This window comes from Rhizophagus irregularis, chromosome 15, assembly GCF_026210795.1.
Source record: "Rhizophagus irregularis chromosome 15, complete sequence".
Classification (NCBI taxonomy): Eukaryota; Fungi; Glomeromycota; class Glomeromycetes; order Glomerales; family Glomeraceae; genus Rhizophagus; species Rhizophagus irregularis.
Window position 1 is genome coordinate 756,981 of NC_089443.1, and position 21,772 is coordinate 778,752.

Sequence of the window (21,772 nt, forward strand, 5' to 3'; positions counted from 1 at the left end):
TTCTTTAGACAATTTGACTGATAAACTAGCCTACATTGAAACCAATCCTTTTGCTAACATAAAGCTGTACTAGGAAGTGAAGAGTTAATCTCAAATATGGCTGTTGCTGAGTTCTTTCATATGAAACACTATATTATAATTGTACGACCTTTTTCCTGCATCACTTTTAAAAGATGTATTGATGAAAAACAGCTAATTCCAGGTGATAAAGTTATATACAAGTACAGCAATAGTAAGCCTAGAAGGTGAAATTGTAGATACATATAAAGGACTTCAAATCTAATGTGTCAAGAATAATGGAACATATGAGTTCGAGTTCATTTTCACAATTCATCAAACTTGCAATCTCATTATCTGTCATAAAAGGCAGGAATTAGAAAAACTTTTGGATTAAATCGGGTGAATCAAAAGAAGAGTTGGTCTGTCATGATTTTGATGTCACATGCTTAATAAGAGAAATTACAGAGATTTAGAGGGTAAATAATACTTTGCAGTTTGCACTTTCTTATTTTTGACGTTCATAATGTGAAATATTTAATATCTTTTTTAAATTTTGCAGATCCGATAAGAACATTCAAACTCGAGTCTGATAAGTTGTCAACACAACAAATAGAAGGGAGAAATGTTATTGAAGATTACTTCGAAACTTTCCATTTTGGAAACGGGAAACGGGAAACGGGAAACGGGAAAAGGGAAAAGGGAAGGGGAGAACGAAAAGGGAAAGTACATGTAAGGTGTGTTTCAATTTTTATTATTTTTGGACTAGTCTATTCACAGACTTATAAAAATTTTGTTTCAATTATATTTAAATATAGATACACCTCTTGATAAAATGCAAAATGTTGATGGTATTGCCTATAACAGGATTCACCTTGGCACACCCAATGTTTTTGTTAATGGCAAATTTGTGATTAGCTCAGAATTTTTTTCAGTAGATGCAACTATCTTACGTGGAATCTCAGCTAATATACTTGATGAAGCAGAACAATTATATAAACTACTTATGAATAAAGAGATAATATTGATGATTTAAATCACAACCTGTGTATTCTATAGACCCAGCTTTGATGAAATTCATCTGTTGGGTAACAAGTTGCTTAGAATCATCACAACTTAAGAAAATATTTAATTATGAATATAGAGTATTAAGAGAGGGTATTGAGGTGGTTTAACAATGGATGGAAATGATTTATCAAATGACAGTAATACTACAAGAAGATTTGAAAGGAATAATGATGGTGATGGTGATACTTGATAGTAATAATTGCAGTGCAGTGGTGATTATCACAGTGGTGATAATGATAGCAGGGTTGGCAGTAACAGTAGTAATGGTGTAATTATAGAAAGGGTAATGGTGATAAAGGTAGTGATGGAGTGGATGACAATAATAAATTATCTCATTCTCTTCTGTAGCAAATGTTGAGACTGAAAGTCAAGAGAATATTCAAGTATTAGTCAACTATACGAGTTTTCATGCAAAAATTGACCAAATTAATTCAACATTTTTATTAATATTGATGACGCTTATGGAATAAGTGAAAATGCTTAGTACAAAATGAAAACAACTTGCAAGTGAGAGGGTTATGGCTATTTCCTTGAACATCCTAAGATTGAGATTGCTCGAATTGCAAGTGATAAAAAGTAAATGTGCGCTTATTTAGGCGGACTATTTGTTTTCACAGGAGAAAAATGTTACTGTTGAACACTTAACAATCACCAAAAAATAAGGTAGTTTGGAAATTACAGCAGCATCAAAGCTTGAACTCCAATACAAACAGGTTAATAGTACTAAAACTAAAACTATAATCTGATGAATGAAAATTGCGCATAGCAGGCACTAGTTCTACTGGATATGGATAGTCTCATGAAAAAAATTCTGATGTCCCAAATCTTGTCATCTCATATATGTGGGTAAGAAATTGTGCAGGTTTCGCATCACAGTTATTGAGATATTATGTTTCAAGTTTACCTCATATATTCAGGTGATTATAAAACATGTAGTGTATGCTTAACGTTGTATGTATTGTATGCTTATGTATTTTTGATTGTGTCCATACATGTATGGATATTAAAATGAACGTTTGCTATGTATGGCATACTTATTTTCGCCATACATAAAGATTAGTATTTACAAAAAAAAAAAATTATTTTTTATTATAAATAAATATTTCTTAATGTATTGCTAGAGATAATGCAAATATTTACAATATTCATAGATGATGACTCAAGGAATTAAATTTCATTTTCAGATATAGTTTCATCATCAGATATAGTCTCAATATCTGAAAGAATAATAGAATTTACTTTAGACATAATAATAAACGTAATAGAAATATTTTAAATGAAAAGAAAGAGATTGTAGTAATAAAAACGCGATAGAAATATTTATTTTAAATTTTTTTAAATGAAAAGTAATAAACATGGTAGAAATATTTATTTTTAAATAAAAAGAAAAAAAAGATTATAATAATACACGTTGAATTGTTTTAGCCAGTACACAATCATAATGAAAAATGTGAAATAGTTATATTTGGTAATAAAATACATGAAATTACCACATTTATCATACAATACATACATAATTGAAAAAGACCATACATTACATACATTAAAAAGTTTTAATAATACAATACATACAAAGCTAACCATACAATACATGTTTGCTATATACCCCATATATTCCAAACCTTCAAAATACAAGGTGAAGTGTCCCAAGTTGATCATGATTTGATTGTAAATATTTCCTTAAATTTATGTCAAAATGTTTTGATACAACTGAAGCATATACTGTAATTACCGGTTTGGATTTTGAGCTAAATCAAGACAATGTAAAAAGTATGGCACATTTATTACTTATAATTGAATGATTTTTAGCCTATATAGATTTTAAACAACATTTTAAAATGTACATATCAATTGAAAATTGCTTTTTAGATTAGCTTCTATTGGCACTTTGAGATATCCTAAATTTTTAAGTACTACTTGTATTTTTTAATAGTTTCATACTAGTTTCATATCAACCCACTCAAATAATCTCCATAGCTGTATTAATTTTAGAGTATTCACCTTAAGCTAAATTATCAATATTTTGTAAATTATTATATGGAAAACCCATTCAATTACCAATTGACATTTCTTTATTAAATCATTCAATTATTTCAGATAAATCCAAAGATTTTGCTTTTAAATAATACTCGCTCATGATATTTATTTGCAACATTATTCACAAAATATTCTTTCCATATTCATAAACTTTATTATAGTCATGACTACTGCTTATCATTTTTATTGCCTCATATTTTTCATCTTTTCATTATTAAGAATTATTAGAAATTCAAGCCTTTTATGCCACTTATACGATACTAACAAAATTCTTTATTTTTTATAACGTTGAATTAAATTGACATTAAATCAAACTTTTCTAATTATAATAGTTTAATGTTTATAATCAACAAATTACTAATATCTAATTGGAAATACGACACATCGCAATTGTACTATTCAATTTGGATAAGGTAATAATTGTTTAGTAATACAACTGTAACATGCATGTAACACTGCGCTGAAGATTTATAAAAATTAAAATCAATTGTTTTAACTTTTAACCGGATGGAGTTAAAATTTTGATGACGTAGTAAAATAATCCCTATATTGATTGATAAAAAAAAAAGATTCTTTCATTTGACTGCGCAATAATTACAAAGTTTACAAAGTTACTGGAGTACTGGGTAATAAATTTTATATGTATTTATTTATCCGTTTCTAGAGATTTTTCAGTAAAAATTAACTATTGATTATACTATAATAGGCGGATTTGAAAATTTAAGTAATTCTGAAAGATCTATATTTTTTAAAACTTTCTTTTATTTTATTCGTATTCTCAATATTATTTTCAAATGTAATAGTAATAGTTCCGAAGCTTTTTAAAATTTAATCATTTTTTAAATCTTTTAAAATGAAAAAAAACCAAGCGAAAGAAAATAGGGTTCAACAATAAAATATACTATATGATATACTATAAAACACTTACTATTGTGTAAATGACAGGTCATTTTCAATTGATTTCTTTTATTGTTTTTTTTTAAAAAATAATTATCTCTTACACTCTTACAATTATTTTTATTAGTACTGCATTATTAAAAAAGAACTTCGAATTTTTTGATGAAAAAACCAACAATGATTTACGAGAAAAAAGTTTAAGATCAAAAATGGAAGGTGATTTCCATTTTCAGTTTTGAAAATTTTTTTGAATTTTTCATTAAGAAAAGAGAAAAAAAATTTAGTTCAAAAATGGAAAGTAATTTCCCATAAAAGTGTTATACTACAATACTGTATATAAAATTATCTGCGAGTTTTATCAAAATAAAAATACTAAAAATACCGCCCAATTTTTCCAATTTTTCAATTCAAGGCATGAATGTCAAAAATTTAATGCATTTCAGGATATGATCATTAATTTGGTACAGATAATTTGTTAAAATGTTTTTAAAATAAATAAAACGACCTGATTATTGATCATGAAAACTAACTCAATTAGTAATATGTACAAAGAAAAATAAAGAAAAAAATAAACATTATAAATATTTAATTTACATATGAATTAGGATGATTTTCGAAATTTTATTTGCACCTTTAATTTTTATTACAATTAAGATAGGCCATTTGCAAGATTGGGCCTTAAAATTTTTCGAACTTAACGTTGTTTTGACACAATATTATCATTTATTAAGTATGATCCAGTTTAAGAATAAAAAATACTAGTCCATTTTTGACAATTTTTTAAAAATATATATCGATATGATCATTTTTATGGCACAAACGCAAACGTAAGTGACGTAAAGATATAAGCGATTAAATGTTTTTTTTCTCGGGTTTTTTCTAGTTTTAATTTTTTTCCCCTGATTTTTTTCTAAGTTTTCTGGTTAATATCTTCTAGCTTCACAACAATTGCTGCATTTCATATTAGTTGTTTATCCGTAGATGATTATTTTTGTGAAAGTGTTCTCAAAATAAGTACTTGTGAAAATGAGCCTGTCGGTAGACTAATGGAAATATCCAATGCCATTCTTCGTTAGTATACACAGAAATTATTTCCTCTATTAAATAATGGGTTAAAGATGTTGAACTCAAATATAGATCAATACTTGAATTTAAGAAATTAATTCACATGTCATTATTTAAAATATTTATTAAAAATAAAGTAAATATACATACTTTTGATATTCGGATCAATTTTCCCTATATAGATGATATGCTTGAATTAATGTTAAAAGCCCAGCAATTCCAACACCAAAATATAGCTTATAGGATCTAATAAATAGGTTGTATTTAAATTTTAAGGTAAATTTAGTAATAAATTATCTATTTATTTTTTTTTAAAAAAAAAATTTAACCCTAACCTTTTGTTATTCCTAGAATTCTAAGTAGTGAGATAAATTAATATTATTTTATATTTATATATAAATCTGTATATGAAAAAACGATTCCTACTTCCCTGATAAACTCATCATTAAGCCTATTGAGTTATCTTTAATGCTTGAATATTCATCAACAAAACTTTTTAGTGCGACTAATTTCGTGTCAGCAAAATTCACTTTACTCACTTTAACGAAATCTTCTCTACCAATTTCAACAATTTCACTAAATCCATCATATTTAAAATAATGAATATATTTATCTTATAACTTTTTATCAATCCATTTGTCATCAAAGTCATTTTGTCACTTAAGTTATAATGCTGAGAATTTATTTAAAAAAAAAAAAATTCGGCGTTTAGAAGTCAATTAACACAGGTAACACAGACGCTGATAACCTGTTCATGAGTACAAAATTAGTAAAAACGGATTATATAATTATGCATATTGCTGCCGCCATGCTTGCATAGATCAACTGTATACTTCCTAATTTTAAGCTATTAGAATGAATCTAAAAGAATAATCTTTAAAAATTGTTTAATGTTTGTATAAATTGAATCTTTCAAATTAATTGCACTTTTTCGAATAATGGTGTAGTTAGCCAAAAAATAATTAATCGCAACGTGATCTGGACCCGGCTCAGGCGTAGATCGTTGTGGAATTCCAGATGATTTCTGCGAATAAACTGATCGACAATCAGGAATACGGCTCTGTTTTTCGGCTAACTACACATTAACAAGAGATTTTTTGTGTCCAAATTGAGAATACGGTTAGATTAAAATGTGAAATCTAATCCAAATTTTCATCTCAAGATATGATTGTCAAAAAATCAATGCATTTCAGGATTATCAAATCTATATAATTAAAAAAATTTGTTACGTTCAGATTACCTGTATAAATAAATTCTAAATTGTGCAACCTTACTTCCATTGGCCAGTTTAAAAAAGTGAAATTTATATGACGATCATATAATTCCAGCATTACAATCCTGGTGCGAAGCAACAGTAGAAACTTGACATCTAAAATGATAATGAGTTTTATATACTTATTATTATTTTGATAATTTATATTTAATAATTGAAGAGTTATAAATAAAAAAGATTTATTTAAATTACAAACTAAGAATCAAAATTTGTAAAATATTTACTTCTCTAGCTTTAGTGTTTAAATAATTCTTAAAAAAGAATATAATATTTAATATTTGGATAAAATATAAAAAAAGGAATTTATTTAAATTACAAACTAAGAATCTTGTAAAATATTTACTAGTACTCTAACCTTAGTGTTTAAATAAATCTAAAAAGAATAAGATAAAGAACAATTTCTGTTGAATGCATAATATCAAAAATTAACTTAAAAAAAACTATTAAATCTTTTTTTAAAAAACCCAAAAAATTAGTTAATTTTCATCTGTTTTAATATTTAAATAAATAAATAAAATTAATTAATTTGCAAGATTAATTTTTTATATATCATGGCACATACCTAATGATTCCAAATCTTTAATCATATAATCATTCAAATCTTCACTTACTAGCATTTCATTTGCTCTTACACTAGCTTGTGAATCTTCACTTTCAAGAATTTCATTCAACTTTTTACTAGTATTTTCATCTAAATAAATAAATTAATTTTACATAAATAATTTGCAAGATTAATTTTTTATATATCATAGCACATACCTAATGACTTCAAATTAACCGTACATTCACTCAAATCTTCACTTACTAAATCTTCATTTAGCATTTCATTTTCAAGAATTTCATTCAATTCTTTACTAGTAAAATTAAGTAAGCTACTTGTATCACATGCTTGTGGATGTGATTCATTAACAAGATTGTTATGCTGCCCAATTGGTGCATTTATAAATTCCATAATGTTGCTTTTTAATTCTTCACTAACTTCATAAGAATAAAAAATCCATTTTTCAATAATTTTTAATACTTCTTTAGAAGATGGTCTTCTTAATGGATCTTCATTCCAACATTTTTTCATTAAATCTACATAACATTGTGGAGTATTTTCAATAATTTCAGGACGTTCACCATCTTTACAAATACTTAAACAAAGATAAACGTCATGTGTTCTATTATTAAATGGTGGTACTCCGGATGTAAGTTCCCACATAATCATAGAAAAACTATATATATCACTAGCTGGAGTATAAAATTTGCCTCTTAAAACTAACACCATAATAATCATATTCTATCAAAAAAGATTTTACAGGTTGGCATAATCCAAAATCACATATATAAACTTTATCTTCTTTATCCTTTTTATCTCTATGAATTAAAATATTGCCATCATGAAAATCACAATGAATAAGATTTTGTTCATGTATCTTACTAAGTCCAGAAACATTTTGGTACAACATAAATAATTTTTGATTCCAATTATTTTCAACTATTCTTGTTAAATCTCTTAAATTACCTTTATTTGCATAATCTATTACTACCATATATTTCAATGTATCTGGATCTTTTGTAAATCCATAAAATTCTATAATATCGTTTGAACTTAAAATACTTGTATGATATTCACACTATAAAAAATAATAATAATTTATTAATTTTAATTTAAAAAATTAAAATCAAAAATAGAAAATAATATAATATCATACTTCTTTTAAAAATTCATTTAAATTTTCATTTAATTCACTGCGACATTTAAGAATTACTTCTTTATTTTCATCATTATTTAACCAAGTAGCTATATATATAATACCAAATCCTCCTTTTGAAAGATATCCAACATTTTTAAATTTGTTATAAGGAATCCATCTTAACTTTTTTTCAAGAATAAAATCATCTATAATTGTATTTCCACTTTTCCCGAATCTATAAATATAAATAATTAAAATTATATTATAGTTCGTATAAAGTTCACATAAAGATTTAAATTAAAAAAAAATGTATTATTAATGCTTACTCTATAATTTAGATAGGCAGGGATTCAATATAATAATAAATTTAGTTTATGTATAAATAACTGAATGTATAACTTAAAATTTACAACTTACCAACTAAAGTAAATAGTAAATCACCAGATTTTTTAAAAATTCAGTTTATTAAAATTATAAATACTGTAAATATTGTCATAAATATATTATAATAGAAATAACTAATAACTTACAACCTAAATAATCACCAAATAAAAGAATTAATTTTAGATTACATGAGTACTATATAAATGTATAATAATAGATAATGGAATTAAATAAATAACTTACTCTTTATATTACTTCTACTCCTTATATTATTGTTCCTTATATTATTACTTACTAAAGAATTTAGTTAGTTGTAATAATATGTAAACTTTATAAATATTAAATAATAATATTAAATAATTTTAACTTACTCCCTATATTGGCCAAATCATTTTTTAAAATAAAGAACTTTGTTAATTTGATTATATATAAATAACAGAAATGTAGACAACATATAACTTACACCCTGTAAAATTATTTGCCATTAATTAGTTAAATGAAATATTCGTATAAAAATATTATAGTGATAAAATTAAATATATTACTTACAATCTAATTTATTAAAAACAAAGAATATAGTTAGTTTGAATTATATATAAATATAAAATAAATATAATGGAATTAAATAACTTACCATCAAAATATTTTTCTCCTATAAATGGTGAAGGCAGCAAAATGTATAAATATTAATGAATACATAAATATACAGTACATAAATTGGTAGATGTTTAAATGAGTTAAACATACCACGACGTGTACGTAATGTCATACTCCGAAGACCAGAACGTAATAACTCACTATCAAAATATTTTGAGACTTTTTTTATGAAACCATTAGGTTTATGTGAAGATTCTCCTATAAATGGTGAAAGTGGAGAAATAAAATGAATATAAATAGATAACATAAATATATATAGTGGATACTAAACATAGTAGATGTTGAGAATCCTTGTTAATAAATTAAACTTACTTTTTGAATTTAGATCATCAGAAATGTTTAAGTCATCATTATAATCAATGTTTGAACTTTTTATTTCATTAATATTAGACTGTGGGGATGGTAGCAAAGAAAAATCCTCAGTTTTTAATTGACTTATAGTTTCATATACTTCTTCAATATCTGGTCTTGAATTTGGTTCGCTTTCCCAACATTTTTGATAAAGTTGTTGATACTTTAGAGGTGTATCTTCAGTTGGTTCTTCTCTATTACCATCTTTAATGTGATCTCTAAGTAAACTCCGCTCACAGTCAGAAAAAGGAGGACGCCCGCTTGAAATTTCCCATAATAAAACACCTAAACTATAAATATCAGACTTTTTATTTTTCTTATATTTTAAAGACTTGAAACATTGTGGTTCAGTATATTCAATCATTCCCCTTGTATTAGCTAATGAATTAATTCTAGCTTCTGCAAACTTTTTAGACAATCCAAAGTCAGCAATTAATAATTTTCCATTATTTACTAATATATTTTTCGAGTGCTATAAAAATAATAAAATGATTAGATTGTTATCATAAACAAAAATCATGAAAAATAAAATAAATACTCACCAAATCTCTATGAATAATCTCTTTGAAATGCAAGAATTTTAACCCACAAGCAATATCCAATGCCATTTGAGTTTTATCCATCCATTCCAACGAAGTAAATTTTTTTTTCAAATAATCTCTTAAAGTTCCTTCATTAGCATACTCCAACACCAAAATATATCGCTTAGAAACTATTAATTTATACATAAATAGCCGTATTAATTTTAAGGTAAATTAATAAATTTTTTTTTATATTTGTTGTTTTTTAAAAAAAATTTTAAAGCTAGCCTTTTGTTATTCCTAGAATACAGTTGATGTTTTGATGATATTTAACCTCACGAAGGAGTTTTAGCTAAATGGTGAAATAAATTAATTTGTTTTATTTCTACATATAAATTTAATGTACTGCACAACATAAATAAAGGTTTCTTACTTCCTTGACAAACTCATCATCAATTCTATTGAGCTCATCTTCTTCAATGTTTGAATATTCATCAATAAAACTTTTTAGTGCGACTAATCCCGTATTAGCCAATTCTGCTCTTTGCACCTTACCGAAACCTCCTCTACCAATTTCAACAATTTTACTAAATTTATTATATTTATAATAACTAATATGTTTATCTTTTATCTTTTTATCAATCCATTTTTTCACCGAAGTCATTTTGTCGTTTTAAGTGTATATTATACTAAACTATTTTAAAAAAAATTCGGCGTTTTTAAAGTCAACACAGCAGGTAACACAGCAGATAAACCTGTTAATGAGTCCAAAATTAGCAAGATTTATACAGCTATGCCGTCATGCTTACAACTGCATACTACATATGTCGATCATTCGCAATTTCTTTAATGAACTTGAAATGCTGGTAATCCAAATCGACGCAAAAACTCATCTCTTGTTAGTATAGATGAAACTAACCTTAAGGTTACTTTTTAGAAAAGGAAATCACCATTTTTTTAATTTATCCTTTTTAAAAGAAAACTCAAAAAATCAAAATTTTTCAAAATTAAAATTGGAAGTCGTTTCCTATATTTGAATTATCATTGTCTCTTTTTGTTCGTCTCAGTTTTTATAAAAAAAAAAAAAATTCAAATAAAAATGGACATTTTTTGATTTATCTTTTTCTCTTTTTATAAAAAAAAATTAACTTGAAAAATTAACATCAGATATCTTTATTCTTTCGTACAAAAGAAAATTCCCAATGTTACATTTTTAATTAATTAAAGTTACATTAAAATGATAAAATTTAGTTATACCCATAATAAATTATGCACAAATAATATATCAAATATCTGATATAATTTCATCAATTAAAATGATATCAATTGATACAATCGAATCATTATACGAATTTAATTCATTAATTTCGATGGAGACGTTCTACACATTACACAATTCAAATTAATTAATACGGGGTAATCTAAATAATTTTTATCTAACTGTCGATAATCTAAATAAACAATTCAATTTTATTTTATTTTCAAAAAAGATTGTGGTATGGATATTAGAATACCGTATTAAGAAAAATACCATCTTGAATAAATAGATGCAACGTGCGTCTCTTTCCTTGCTCAATCCTCCAGACAATTAAACTGATTCATGGTATTGTATTTATCATCAAGAAATTTATCTTTTATTATAATCTAGTAAATATTTAAAAGAAAATATTTTTTTGTTTGGACTGAAAAAAAAATAATTAAAAATTTTTTTTAGTGGTTTGAAAAAAAAAGATCGAAAATAAAAACTTAATTAAATGGCTTGAAAAAAAAAGGTCAAAAAAAAAAATTCGGTCACGTTTGTAACATTAAAGCACCTGATATGTCTGCGCCTGATCTATTCCGCGTTTATTATGGCTAGAAACTCGGAATATTCGGTAAAGCTTGATATAAAATAAAAATCATTGGAGTAATATTCCGAGAATGGTGGTATAATTTTATCTTATTTTGAGCTTTACCGAATATTTCCGAGTTCTTTAAAACTTGCTAAGTGTCCCGTACATTATGAAATCAGCCGTAACTTTCTTTATTTGTCCATTTTTTTTTTAGAAATTAATTTTTCAATATCAAAATTTTATTTTTTTTTTTTGCTCATTCCAGTTCGCACTCAGTGCTACGGTGAGCACCTTGTTTCTAATTTTTTTTTATCATTATTTTTTTTTACTAATATTTTCTTTTTTTTTCCTAATGTGGTTTTTTCTGTTTAGGTTAGGATCGGGCAAGTGTTGAGATATAATCGAAATAAATATATTTTATTTAAATATATTTTATATGTTTTTAGTTAGAATAAATATGATTTTTTTAAAAAAGTAAATCTGAACACTATACCAGGGGATACCAGTATTTCATGTGAAACTATAATCATTTTTTCATTTTTTTCATTTTCTACAAATTTTTTTTTTTTTTTTTGGATTTTACTTTCATATCTCATGATTTTTTCATTCATACATTTCTTTCTCAATTTCCACGAATTATTTTTCATTTTTTTTCATATCTTACAACTTTTTTTGCGAATTTCGAATTGGTGTGATTCGTCGATTTATTTCTATAATAATGATACTGGTTACAAAAATAAAATCACGTTTTTAGTCGCTTTACTATAAATACTATGGATATCATTTGACCTGTGTAATGCTAAGCCACCCTCGTATAAACTTTATTAATATTTTTTTCATCGTTCACCTTTTATTTTGTTATAGCTTATAAACTGATCCCTAAAGACCCGATTCTTAAAAATGATTCCCATAAATTTCAAAGCTTCTTAATAACTCCAACCAAATAAGTATTACATATGGTTTTTTTTACTTGAATATCAGAATAGACGGATATTACGAAAATAATCACATAATTGTAATGATATAAGAGGAAGCTTTTTTTAGTTAATTTAACTAATTAAATGAACGCTGTTAATACAGTTACTATATTTTATTATTATAATATAAAATATAGGACGGAAGTCATAATAATTTTCATCTGTTTATAAACAATTAAAATACTGATTACAACAAGGAAATTTCCTAACAATCAAATTGTTATCTATATAAACGATAAATGACTAGCAAACCTTAAACACATTATCAAAGTAATTTAAAGCTTAGCTTAACTTTTATACACTTATTTAAAAAGAGTTATTTATATTTTGATTTTTTTTAATATAATAAAAATGAAACCTGATTTTTATTTGGTCACAATGGGTCATGTAGTCTTATACGTAATTGATTGATCTGTAAGACATGCAAGATAAATAAGATAAAATATTTTCGATTGATATATTTAAATAAAATTGTGTATAATTTTTCTTCAGTTAGGATATTTATCAATATATTTATTCGTCCCAAAGATTTACTCACTATTCTTTTAAATTTTAATTTTGATGGTTGAAATCATAAAATCATTACTGAATTTGAATATTTATATAAAACATTATATCACGTAAAAATTTAGCCTAGTTTTTATTTATTAAGTATGTTCCAGTTTAAGAATAAAAAATACTAGTCCATTTTTGACAAAATTTTAAAAATATATTTATTAAAATATTAAGTAAAACAATATTAAGTAAAACTATCATATTCTTCCCAGTTCCCAACAACTTTTTGGCCTTAAATAGTATTATGATTTTTATCCGTTTTCCACCAATATTCGCGATATTTTTTTAAATCAGTATCTTCGAAATCAGAAACGAGATTGTAACTGTCATATTTACCCGTGGAATAAATCCGTATCCGTGTCGTTTCCATAAATAGTTGTCATATTTATGTTTCATGTACGGTTTTGTGTCAGTATTTGGAAAGATTAAAAACAAATATTACGCAATAACACTTAAATTTTCTAAAAACAAGACAATCAAGATACGTAAGCCAATAAATCGTATGAATCATTTTATTAGTAGTTCTGTTTGATCCGAATTTATTTTTAGCCAATCAAAAAAATGAAACATTCCGGATCAATAACCGTTGATAAAGAACTAGTAATTTTTAAGAGACAATCTGATAAATCATATCGATATAGGTATCTCGTGTGATGCGTATTGCGTAATAATTTGTCAGCGGTGGCACAAACATAAGTATAAAAGTTTGAATTTTTTTTTCTCAGGTATAATTTCAATTTTTTTTATTTATTTTTGAGTAAAAATTTTATCACAAAATATGGATACTCTGCAAAGCACTGCTTACAACAAAATTCACCTTAACACACCTAATGTTTTTGTTAATGATAAACGTGTAGTTAGCTCAGAATTTTTTTCAGTAGATGCGACTACCTTACGTGGAATCTCCGCTGAAATAAACGATGAATCAGAACAATTATATGAATTACTTCTTAACAAGAAAGATGATATTGATCGGGTACTTAAATCGCAACCTGTCTATGCTATAGGACCTAGTTTCGATAAAAACTGTTTTTCCCCAAGCATTACCTGTTGGGTAACAAGTTGCATAAAACCATCAATTTTAGAGCAACTTGAGGAAATATTTAATTATGAATATATAGCAGAAAGCGAGGTAATTGAAGTTGTTGAACCAATGGATGGGATTGTTTTATCAAGCGACCATAATACTACTAAAAGGGGTCATGGTGGTATTGATGCTGGTCGCAGTGGTGACGATCGCAGTGGTGGTGGCCGTAGTGGTGGTGATAACAGTGGTGATGATGATAAGTTTATCTCAGTCTCTTCTGTAGCACATGTTGGAACTGAAGATCATATTCAAACATTAGATATCCGCACTCATTTTCATGCAAAAATTGACCAAATAGACCAAAAGTTCTTTATCAATGTTGATGTTACTTGTGGAGTGAATGAAATGCTTAGTACGAAATGGAAACAACTTGCACGAGAGGGATATGGCTATTCCCTTGAATCTCTTAGGATTGAAATTGCCCCAATTGCAAGTGGAAATTATCGAGGTGCGCTGATTTGGGAGGACTGTTTGTTTCCTCGGGAGGAAGATGCTACAGCTATATCTGATGAATGGAAATTGCGTATAGCAGGCACCTGTGCTACTGGTTATATTTGGCATTATGAATTAAAATCTGATAACCCAAAACTTGAATTTAGGCCTGGATCTCATATATGTGGAGGGAGGATTGTAAGTGAGAATTTGTGCGGGTTTCGTGTCACAGTTACTGAGATATTACGTTTCAAGTTCACCTCATATATTCCAAAACCTTCAAGATACAGGTTTATGAAGTGTCCAAAAATAGCCCATGTTCTTGAAATGACATTCAATGATCTTAAAGACTTCAACAAAAAATTCGCAACACTTGGTTGTCATACGGGAGATGTTGATGAGGGTACCTTTCTTGTAAGTGATACGTCCCACAACAAGACCACTACAACAAATTCTGGTATTGTTGATTTCGAACGTTCAGATGATTGATAGTCACATGAATCATGAGTTAAATTAAATAGAAAAATGTTACGATGGTCAGTTATAATATAATAATTGTACACGTGATAGTAATAGTGATCTTCTTTTGATAAATTCCCAACTTCTACTTATTATAATAATATTGAATCCAATCAACTTATGAGCTCGACTGACATGTTTCTTGCAAAGTATTTTATTCATTCTTACTTTGAGTTAGTGTAATTTTAAAAATAATAGTTGTAAAAATCCTTTTCATAATAGTTTTAATTCAATTCTTTTTTTAAAAACTTTTATACTTTATTTAATAATGTTGAAGTAGATGTCATTATTAAATCACTTGACTAAATAATGTAATTAACTAATTAGTAGATAATATAGCTAAGTAATGCAATTTTATATAATAAAGGATAAATAATTCTCAGCAGTCTGAAATGTACACCGTACACAAGAAAAATTTTTTTGTGCTACATTTAAGAAATTTATAAAAAAATTGTGCACAGCCTATTATAAATTAAAATTCTTTTGTGCACATCACTGCACATAAATTTTATACACTGAATTTATTTTATTTCCCACCGACTGTTTTGACCCGTCCGGGACATCATGTTTTTTAACTTATGTCGACTTACTTCGTCTTTAATATTGTGAGTTTCTTTATTCGCTAAACAGTATGGTGAGAATTGCTTTACTATGTTTTTAAAAATGTAAAAATTCTTATGAATTTAATTTAATAAAAGCTTTCTGTTTAGGAAAAAAAAAAGTAAATAAACATCAACAAATCATTTTTACATTTTTACCAAAAAGGAAAAAATTATCAGTTATTCAAACCAAAAGTTCATTTTATTAAAAAAATTCCATTTCATCACTAAGGTCAAATGGAATCACTTCAATAAACTTCGAAAAAAATCACTCAAATTCTAATTTTAGTCTATATTAATGTTAACATTGTGTAATGTGTATCATGTCTCCGCGGATTGTTAAAATAATTTCGTATAATGAATGTTGATGAATAATTTTATCGCCAAATTAATAAAGAATTTCAGTCAATTTGCTATATGGGTCCAGTGGACTGTTGCTTGTTCTTATATTATAATTATTAATTTTATATGCTGCAAGAATGTTTTTTATTAAACAATCATAAATCTGTAGCTGGAGAATAAAACAAAAAATTTCGTTTATGAGTTTCCGCAGGTCAAATTTTCTCTTAATTTAATAATTAAAGAATAAGGCACTTAAAATTAAATTATTTCCAGTGTAATATAAATTGATTTTACCTTAACGGCTTTCATCTCCACTGAAGTAACTATATATATAAGACTTGCCAAATTTTCTTAATCTTGTAAGATTGTTATAAAATAATAACTAGAGACAATCCGCGCCTAAATAGCTTTTCTATCTCTAAATTTTACGAAAATTAATAACTATCTTGACCACTCATTCGGCCAGTACAACTACTACTAATGTTTATTGAAAATATATTGTTACGCTTGGCTCCCATTTTTGTTCCTAGTATTATTATAAAGAATTTTTTAATTAAACTCCCAAAATTTCTATGATATAATTTATTTTTATGATCACCGGTGACTAGGGGACGACTGAGACGTCTCCTAATTAATCAAAGCTATGTCAGCATTTTACTATAATCAGTTACACGGATGATCAATTTTTTTTAAATTTTTAAATATTTTTTTAAGCAAATTTTTAAATAATGATCACTTTTAACGTAAAATTAAATTATTCTTGACCAAATAAATTATCAAATAATATGTTTAATAATATGTTTGCTTTTTTTTCACGATCATTATCTTCAAGATTTTCCTGAATAGCATCATATTACAATTGACAATTTTAAAATGTTTCACCGATTGATAAAACATGGGTTTACCTTCAAATTTTTATGACAAGTTTATAGATGGTTTAAGAACAAAGTTACGTTCAAATCTTTCTCTTTATCATATAAAACTTTAGAGATTTGGTGTTTTATTAGTTCAAATTTTTTTTTAAGCAAATATATCAAATCATTTTTAAAACCTTTGTAAAAAAAAAGTAATTACTTTGAGATAGTTCTTAAGAACAGTTTTCAACCAAAAGAAAGTTGAAAAATGTACACAATATTCGCAAGAAACTTTTAGAGTCTTGAGTTTATTTCATAATAAATTATTATAAAAAAAGTTTATTTAATAAATTTTATAGTTTTGCATAGTATAAAATCTGATTATAGTAAAATAATCAATGTTTCTGACATGGTTTTGATTAATTTGGCGTCCTCACCTAACCGGTGACTGAAATTATGACGATCGACAAGCATTAAAAAAATATAGTGCCGGTAAAAATTGATAATTCTGGCCAACGATGATAAGGATTTTTGTTAAATTAGATAAGTAAAATAAATGCATTTTCATATTGATTTTTTTATTGGTCATAATTTATTTTTATCAAGAAGGAAAGAAGTTAATTTAAATTGTACAGCCATCATATTTTTTTAATTTTAGGTTTATATTAAAATACACATAAAAATAATAAATGTCTGAAAAAATGGTACGAAAAAATTTTTAATTATTATTAATACTAATTTTTGACACACATCTCTTTAACTATAGGAAGATTTCTCAAGGCAGCTCAATTTTTAAATATTCAGCACCTTGTAGCTGGCCTTTTACAACATCATTACCACCATTCCAACAAGCTTTTCCAATAATATACATTGCAGCACAATTTCCGAAGCTGCTGATTTTAAATATCTAAGTGCTTCAAAGGAATCTACTCTAACACTTTCGCCTTGCTATCTGATATATTAATATTTCTATAACAATTTAATTCAATTTGTTGTAATTCGGGAATTTCCTTATCATAATAATAAATAATATCCTAATCAATATTTTGTATGTTATTTTGATTACTTGAACTATCATCATCATCATCTATTAACATTGGCTTATCAAAGCTTTCAGGAAATGATACTGCGCATTGAAGATTTGAATCATATGAAGTAGATTTTAATTGATAATTTTTACTGAGGTTGTATAAATCACGACAAATATCAGATATATTAGGACGCCACGATGGTTCATATTCCGTAGCTTAAGATAAAATAAAAAGATTAGCTATAGTCGAGTGATTTATAATGTATAAAATGAAACATTTATCCAGTTACAATAATTACCTCTGGCTACTATAAATCTCCATTCGATAGGTACGTTATTTGAAAATGGTAAAGAATATCTTTCACTAACACGTTTTCTGATACTAGCAAGCATGTCCATTTCATTAAGATCAGAATGAGGTTTTTTCAATTCTGCGATCTCCCATAATAATACTCCAACGCTATATAAACATTATAACAATTTTTTTAAAAAAAATATCATATCAATATACAAAAAGGGCATCATAAAATATATTACCTGTAAATTTCACATTTAGAATCGTAAACTTTCTTTTTTTTTATATTATGATTGTCATGATAAAACAATTTCTCTGGTGCCATATATCTTGTATTATCTAAATTATTCGCAATATTTCTGCAATGGACAGGAAAGTTTTTGCTTAAACCAAAATAGGCTATCTTAACCTTATGATCTCTGTTTACTAAAATATTTGTCGATCGAATATCATGATGAAGAATCTAAGGAAGAAAGAAGAAATTCATTAAAAAACTTACAATTAATAATGTTATGAATTCAAGTAATAATTTAGCTCACCTTACACTCGTGCAGATACGCGACACCACTACAAATATCTAAAGCAAATTTAATTTTAGCATTCCAATCGATCATTTCTCTATAATTCGTATAATATTCATGTAAAATTCCGTATTCCATCCATTCTGTAATCAAATAAAATTTTGATTCTTCGTGAGCTACACCAAAAAATCTTATAATGTGATCAGAACCTTTCAATCCTTTTAAAATGTTTACTTCTCTTCTAATTTCAATTTGATGATATAGATCCGGTAAAATTTCTTTAAAACAAAATTCTTCACACGTACTATATAATGTACGTTTTTCAATCTTCTTTGTATGTATATATAATCTTTGGTATTTTTCACCATCAAGCAAAGGTTTATTTGTTTCTATTTCAAAAGAATCTTCGATCACATGTCTTGCCGATTTTTGTAAATTTATATTTTTCATAATTAACTGATCCATTCTATTTGAAAATTCTATAAGAGCTTGTTTATCATCGGGTACACCATAAATATTTAAAAGTATATCTTTAATCTGCCTAATTTCATTTCTCATTTTTGATATTTCATCCTTAGATTGTACAACAAAAGAAAAATTTAAATTTCTCATATATCCATCAAATTCTGTTACAAGATCATTAAAATCTTGTTCAATATTAGAAGCAATGAAATATTTTAAAAGTTTATGAAATTTACTAATACGTGAGACGAACTTTCTTATCCTTTCCATACATTTAATAAATTCTTTAAATAATTTTAAATTTTTTTTAGAAAAAAATTTCGTATTTTCTGTTTTTCTAATCTTTAAATCTCTTATAGAGGCCATAGCACAATTACACCTATTTAAAAGAAATCCACATAATTCTTTATTATGTCTTGATTTTTCATATAATATTAAAATTTCTTCTCCAAATTTAATAAATTTATCTATAAGTGGAATAAATTCATCAAAATTTACACTATATGAAATATTTTCATTTATGTTCAAATTAATCAGATCAGAAAATACTTGATGTATATCAGGTCTATCATCTGGATTATCTTGCCAACATCCTAAAAAAAAATTATTTTTTTTTTTTCAAATATAAAATTTAGTTTTAACTTATAAAAAATTGGAAGAAATATATAATAAGTTCATACTTGTATAAATGTTAATGTAATCATCTGGTGTACCGATAATTGGAATTTCTCTTTTTCCTTCTAAAATATCCAAAGTTAATGATATTTGATCACAAGAATTATCGTATGATTTAAATGGCTTTTGTCCGGACGATATCTCCCATAAGAGTACACCAACACTGTACACATCTGATTTCTTCTTATTATTGATTATTCGATTTTTGAGACGTTGTGGATCAATATAAGGTATTTTCTCTTTTACAAAATTCGATACTTCAGGTCTTCGTGAAAGACCAAAATCTGCTAATTTTATTATGTTTCGATGAACCAAAATATTATCAGAATTCTAAGAATATTAAATTAATAAATAATTAATGTTAAATGATTACTTGCGAATTAGAAGAACAAAATAAATAAATACTTTACCAGATCATTATGAACGATATCTTTTTGATGTATACATGAGACAACATTAGCAATTTGTATTGCAAATCGTAATTTAATATTCCAATCTAATTTATTGAAATTATTTTTTAGATAATTTTTTAATGTACCACTATCTGCATATTCAAGAACGAATAAATAATTATTTGTATCTACGTCATCTATTAATAAAAATTATGAATAAATAAAATTTTCAACTTTATTTAAAGCTTAATGTATTCAATTTAAATTTTATAGCATATTTTTATCGCTTACTTGTATTACTTGTAATGCCGAAAAGTTGAATAATATTTTTGTGAAAATTAACTTTTTGCATTAATTTTATCTAAAAAAAAAAGAAATTATATATAAATATTTAGAAAGTAAGAAAATAGTAATGATTCTTATCGTATTAGAACCTTAAATACCTCATTAATAATTTCTATCGTGATATTATCACCATTCAGCAAAGATTTTAATGCAATAACAGTATTTGAACTATTCCAATTAGCTTGATAAATATTACCAAATCCTCCATTACCTATACATTTTATATTTTGAAATTCACTATAATCATAATAATTAATAGATTCATTAGCGATTCCATTTTTAATCCACTGGATCCATTTATTATCTGTATCATCCATTTTATTATTTGTACTGGTCGTTATTTTTTTATGAGTATTTGGATTTTATAAATGAAAACGATACCTTTTTATATCTTTACGAATTGATGATATAATTCAGACGGAATTTTGCATAGTGTTACATTGTACATCAGAAGACCCGGAATTATTCCATTATTATAATAAAAGAACAAAACGGAATTTTTGCCGTATAACGTAAACGGAATTTTCATTATGAATTTTATTCTAACACGTAACAATTGGCCAATCATTATTGCAGAATTATTGACTTTATCATAAACGGAATTTGTAAAAATTCCGTGATACAATTCCATCAAAAATTATTTTCGATTTGCCGTGTTACTAGCACTGTAGCACAATCTAGGTAGGCCCGCATTAAAGATGTGAGCGGGCTAAAAATTATCAATTGTTTCTTACTATAATTAGTAAAATTATTATCGGAATTATACTTGTCGCTCATATTCAAAAAAGGAAATTGTAACAATGCACTTACCGATTATTTATCGTTGTAATTTCCTTTTTGGGTAGTATAATCGGATTTGATATCGGAATTTTTCCGGTCTCTAAGTTACAGGTACGAAAATTACTGCGCCATTTTTATTATATAGT

The 21,772-nt window shown here is 25.9% G+C and overlaps 4 protein-coding genes across 5 annotated transcripts; 2 read left to right on the top strand and 2 right to left on the bottom strand.

Moving 5' to 3' along the window:
* Nucleotides 1-442: 442 nt before the first annotated feature.
* Nucleotides 443-1,033, top strand: OCT59_006934 (uncharacterized protein; the record flags this gene model as incomplete). Its single annotated transcript, XM_066137124.1, has 3 exons — nucleotides 443-476; nucleotides 560-734; nucleotides 865-1,033. The coding sequence occupies 3 exons, from the start codon at nucleotides 443-445 to the stop codon at nucleotides 1,031-1,033; spliced, it is 378 nt and encodes a 125-aa protein (XP_065998398.1).
* Nucleotides 1,034-6,813: 5,780 nt separating this feature from the next.
* Nucleotides 6,814-10,593, bottom strand: OCT59_006935 (uncharacterized protein; the record flags this gene model as incomplete). Its single annotated transcript, XM_066137191.1, has 12 exons — nucleotides 6,814-6,824; nucleotides 6,900-7,028; nucleotides 7,097-7,414; nucleotides 7,662-7,956; nucleotides 8,035-8,251; nucleotides 8,946-8,952; nucleotides 9,035-9,052; nucleotides 9,148-9,255; nucleotides 9,370-9,880; nucleotides 9,951-10,120; nucleotides 10,218-10,281; nucleotides 10,363-10,593. 12 exons carry the CDS (start codon nucleotides 10,591-10,593, stop codon nucleotides 6,814-6,816), a joined length of 2,079 nt encoding a protein of 692 aa, XP_065998399.1.
* Nucleotides 10,594-14,071: 3,478 nt separating this feature from the next.
* OCT59_006936 (uncharacterized protein) lies at nucleotides 14,072-15,301 on the top strand (the record flags this gene model as incomplete). The annotated part of the gene is made up of 1 exon (XM_025327253.1): nucleotides 14,072-15,301. The coding sequence occupies one exon, from the start codon at nucleotides 14,072-14,074 to the stop codon at nucleotides 15,299-15,301; it is 1,230 nt and encodes a 409-aa protein (XP_025172257.1).
* A 2,859-nt stretch (nucleotides 15,302-18,160) lies between these two features.
* On the bottom strand, nucleotides 18,161-21,163 carry OCT59_006937 (uncharacterized protein; the record flags this gene model as incomplete). Of its 2 annotated transcripts, XM_025327252.1 has the most annotated exons (8): nucleotides 18,161-18,372; nucleotides 18,456-18,616; nucleotides 18,694-18,914; nucleotides 18,991-20,027; nucleotides 20,115-20,439; nucleotides 20,520-20,698; nucleotides 20,793-20,862; nucleotides 20,945-21,163. In XM_025327252.1, the coding sequence occupies 8 exons, from the start codon at nucleotides 21,161-21,163 to the stop codon at nucleotides 18,161-18,163; spliced, it is 2,424 nt and encodes an 807-aa protein (XP_025172256.1). The 2 variants fall into 2 exon arrangements, with proteins under 2 accessions (XP_025172256.1, XP_065998400.1); XM_066137318.1 differs by lacking the exons at nucleotides 18,161-18,372; nucleotides 18,456-18,616; nucleotides 18,694-18,914 and having other exon boundaries at nucleotides 19,869-19,901; nucleotides 19,984-20,027.
* Between the last annotated feature and the right edge of the window lie 609 nt (nucleotides 21,164-21,772).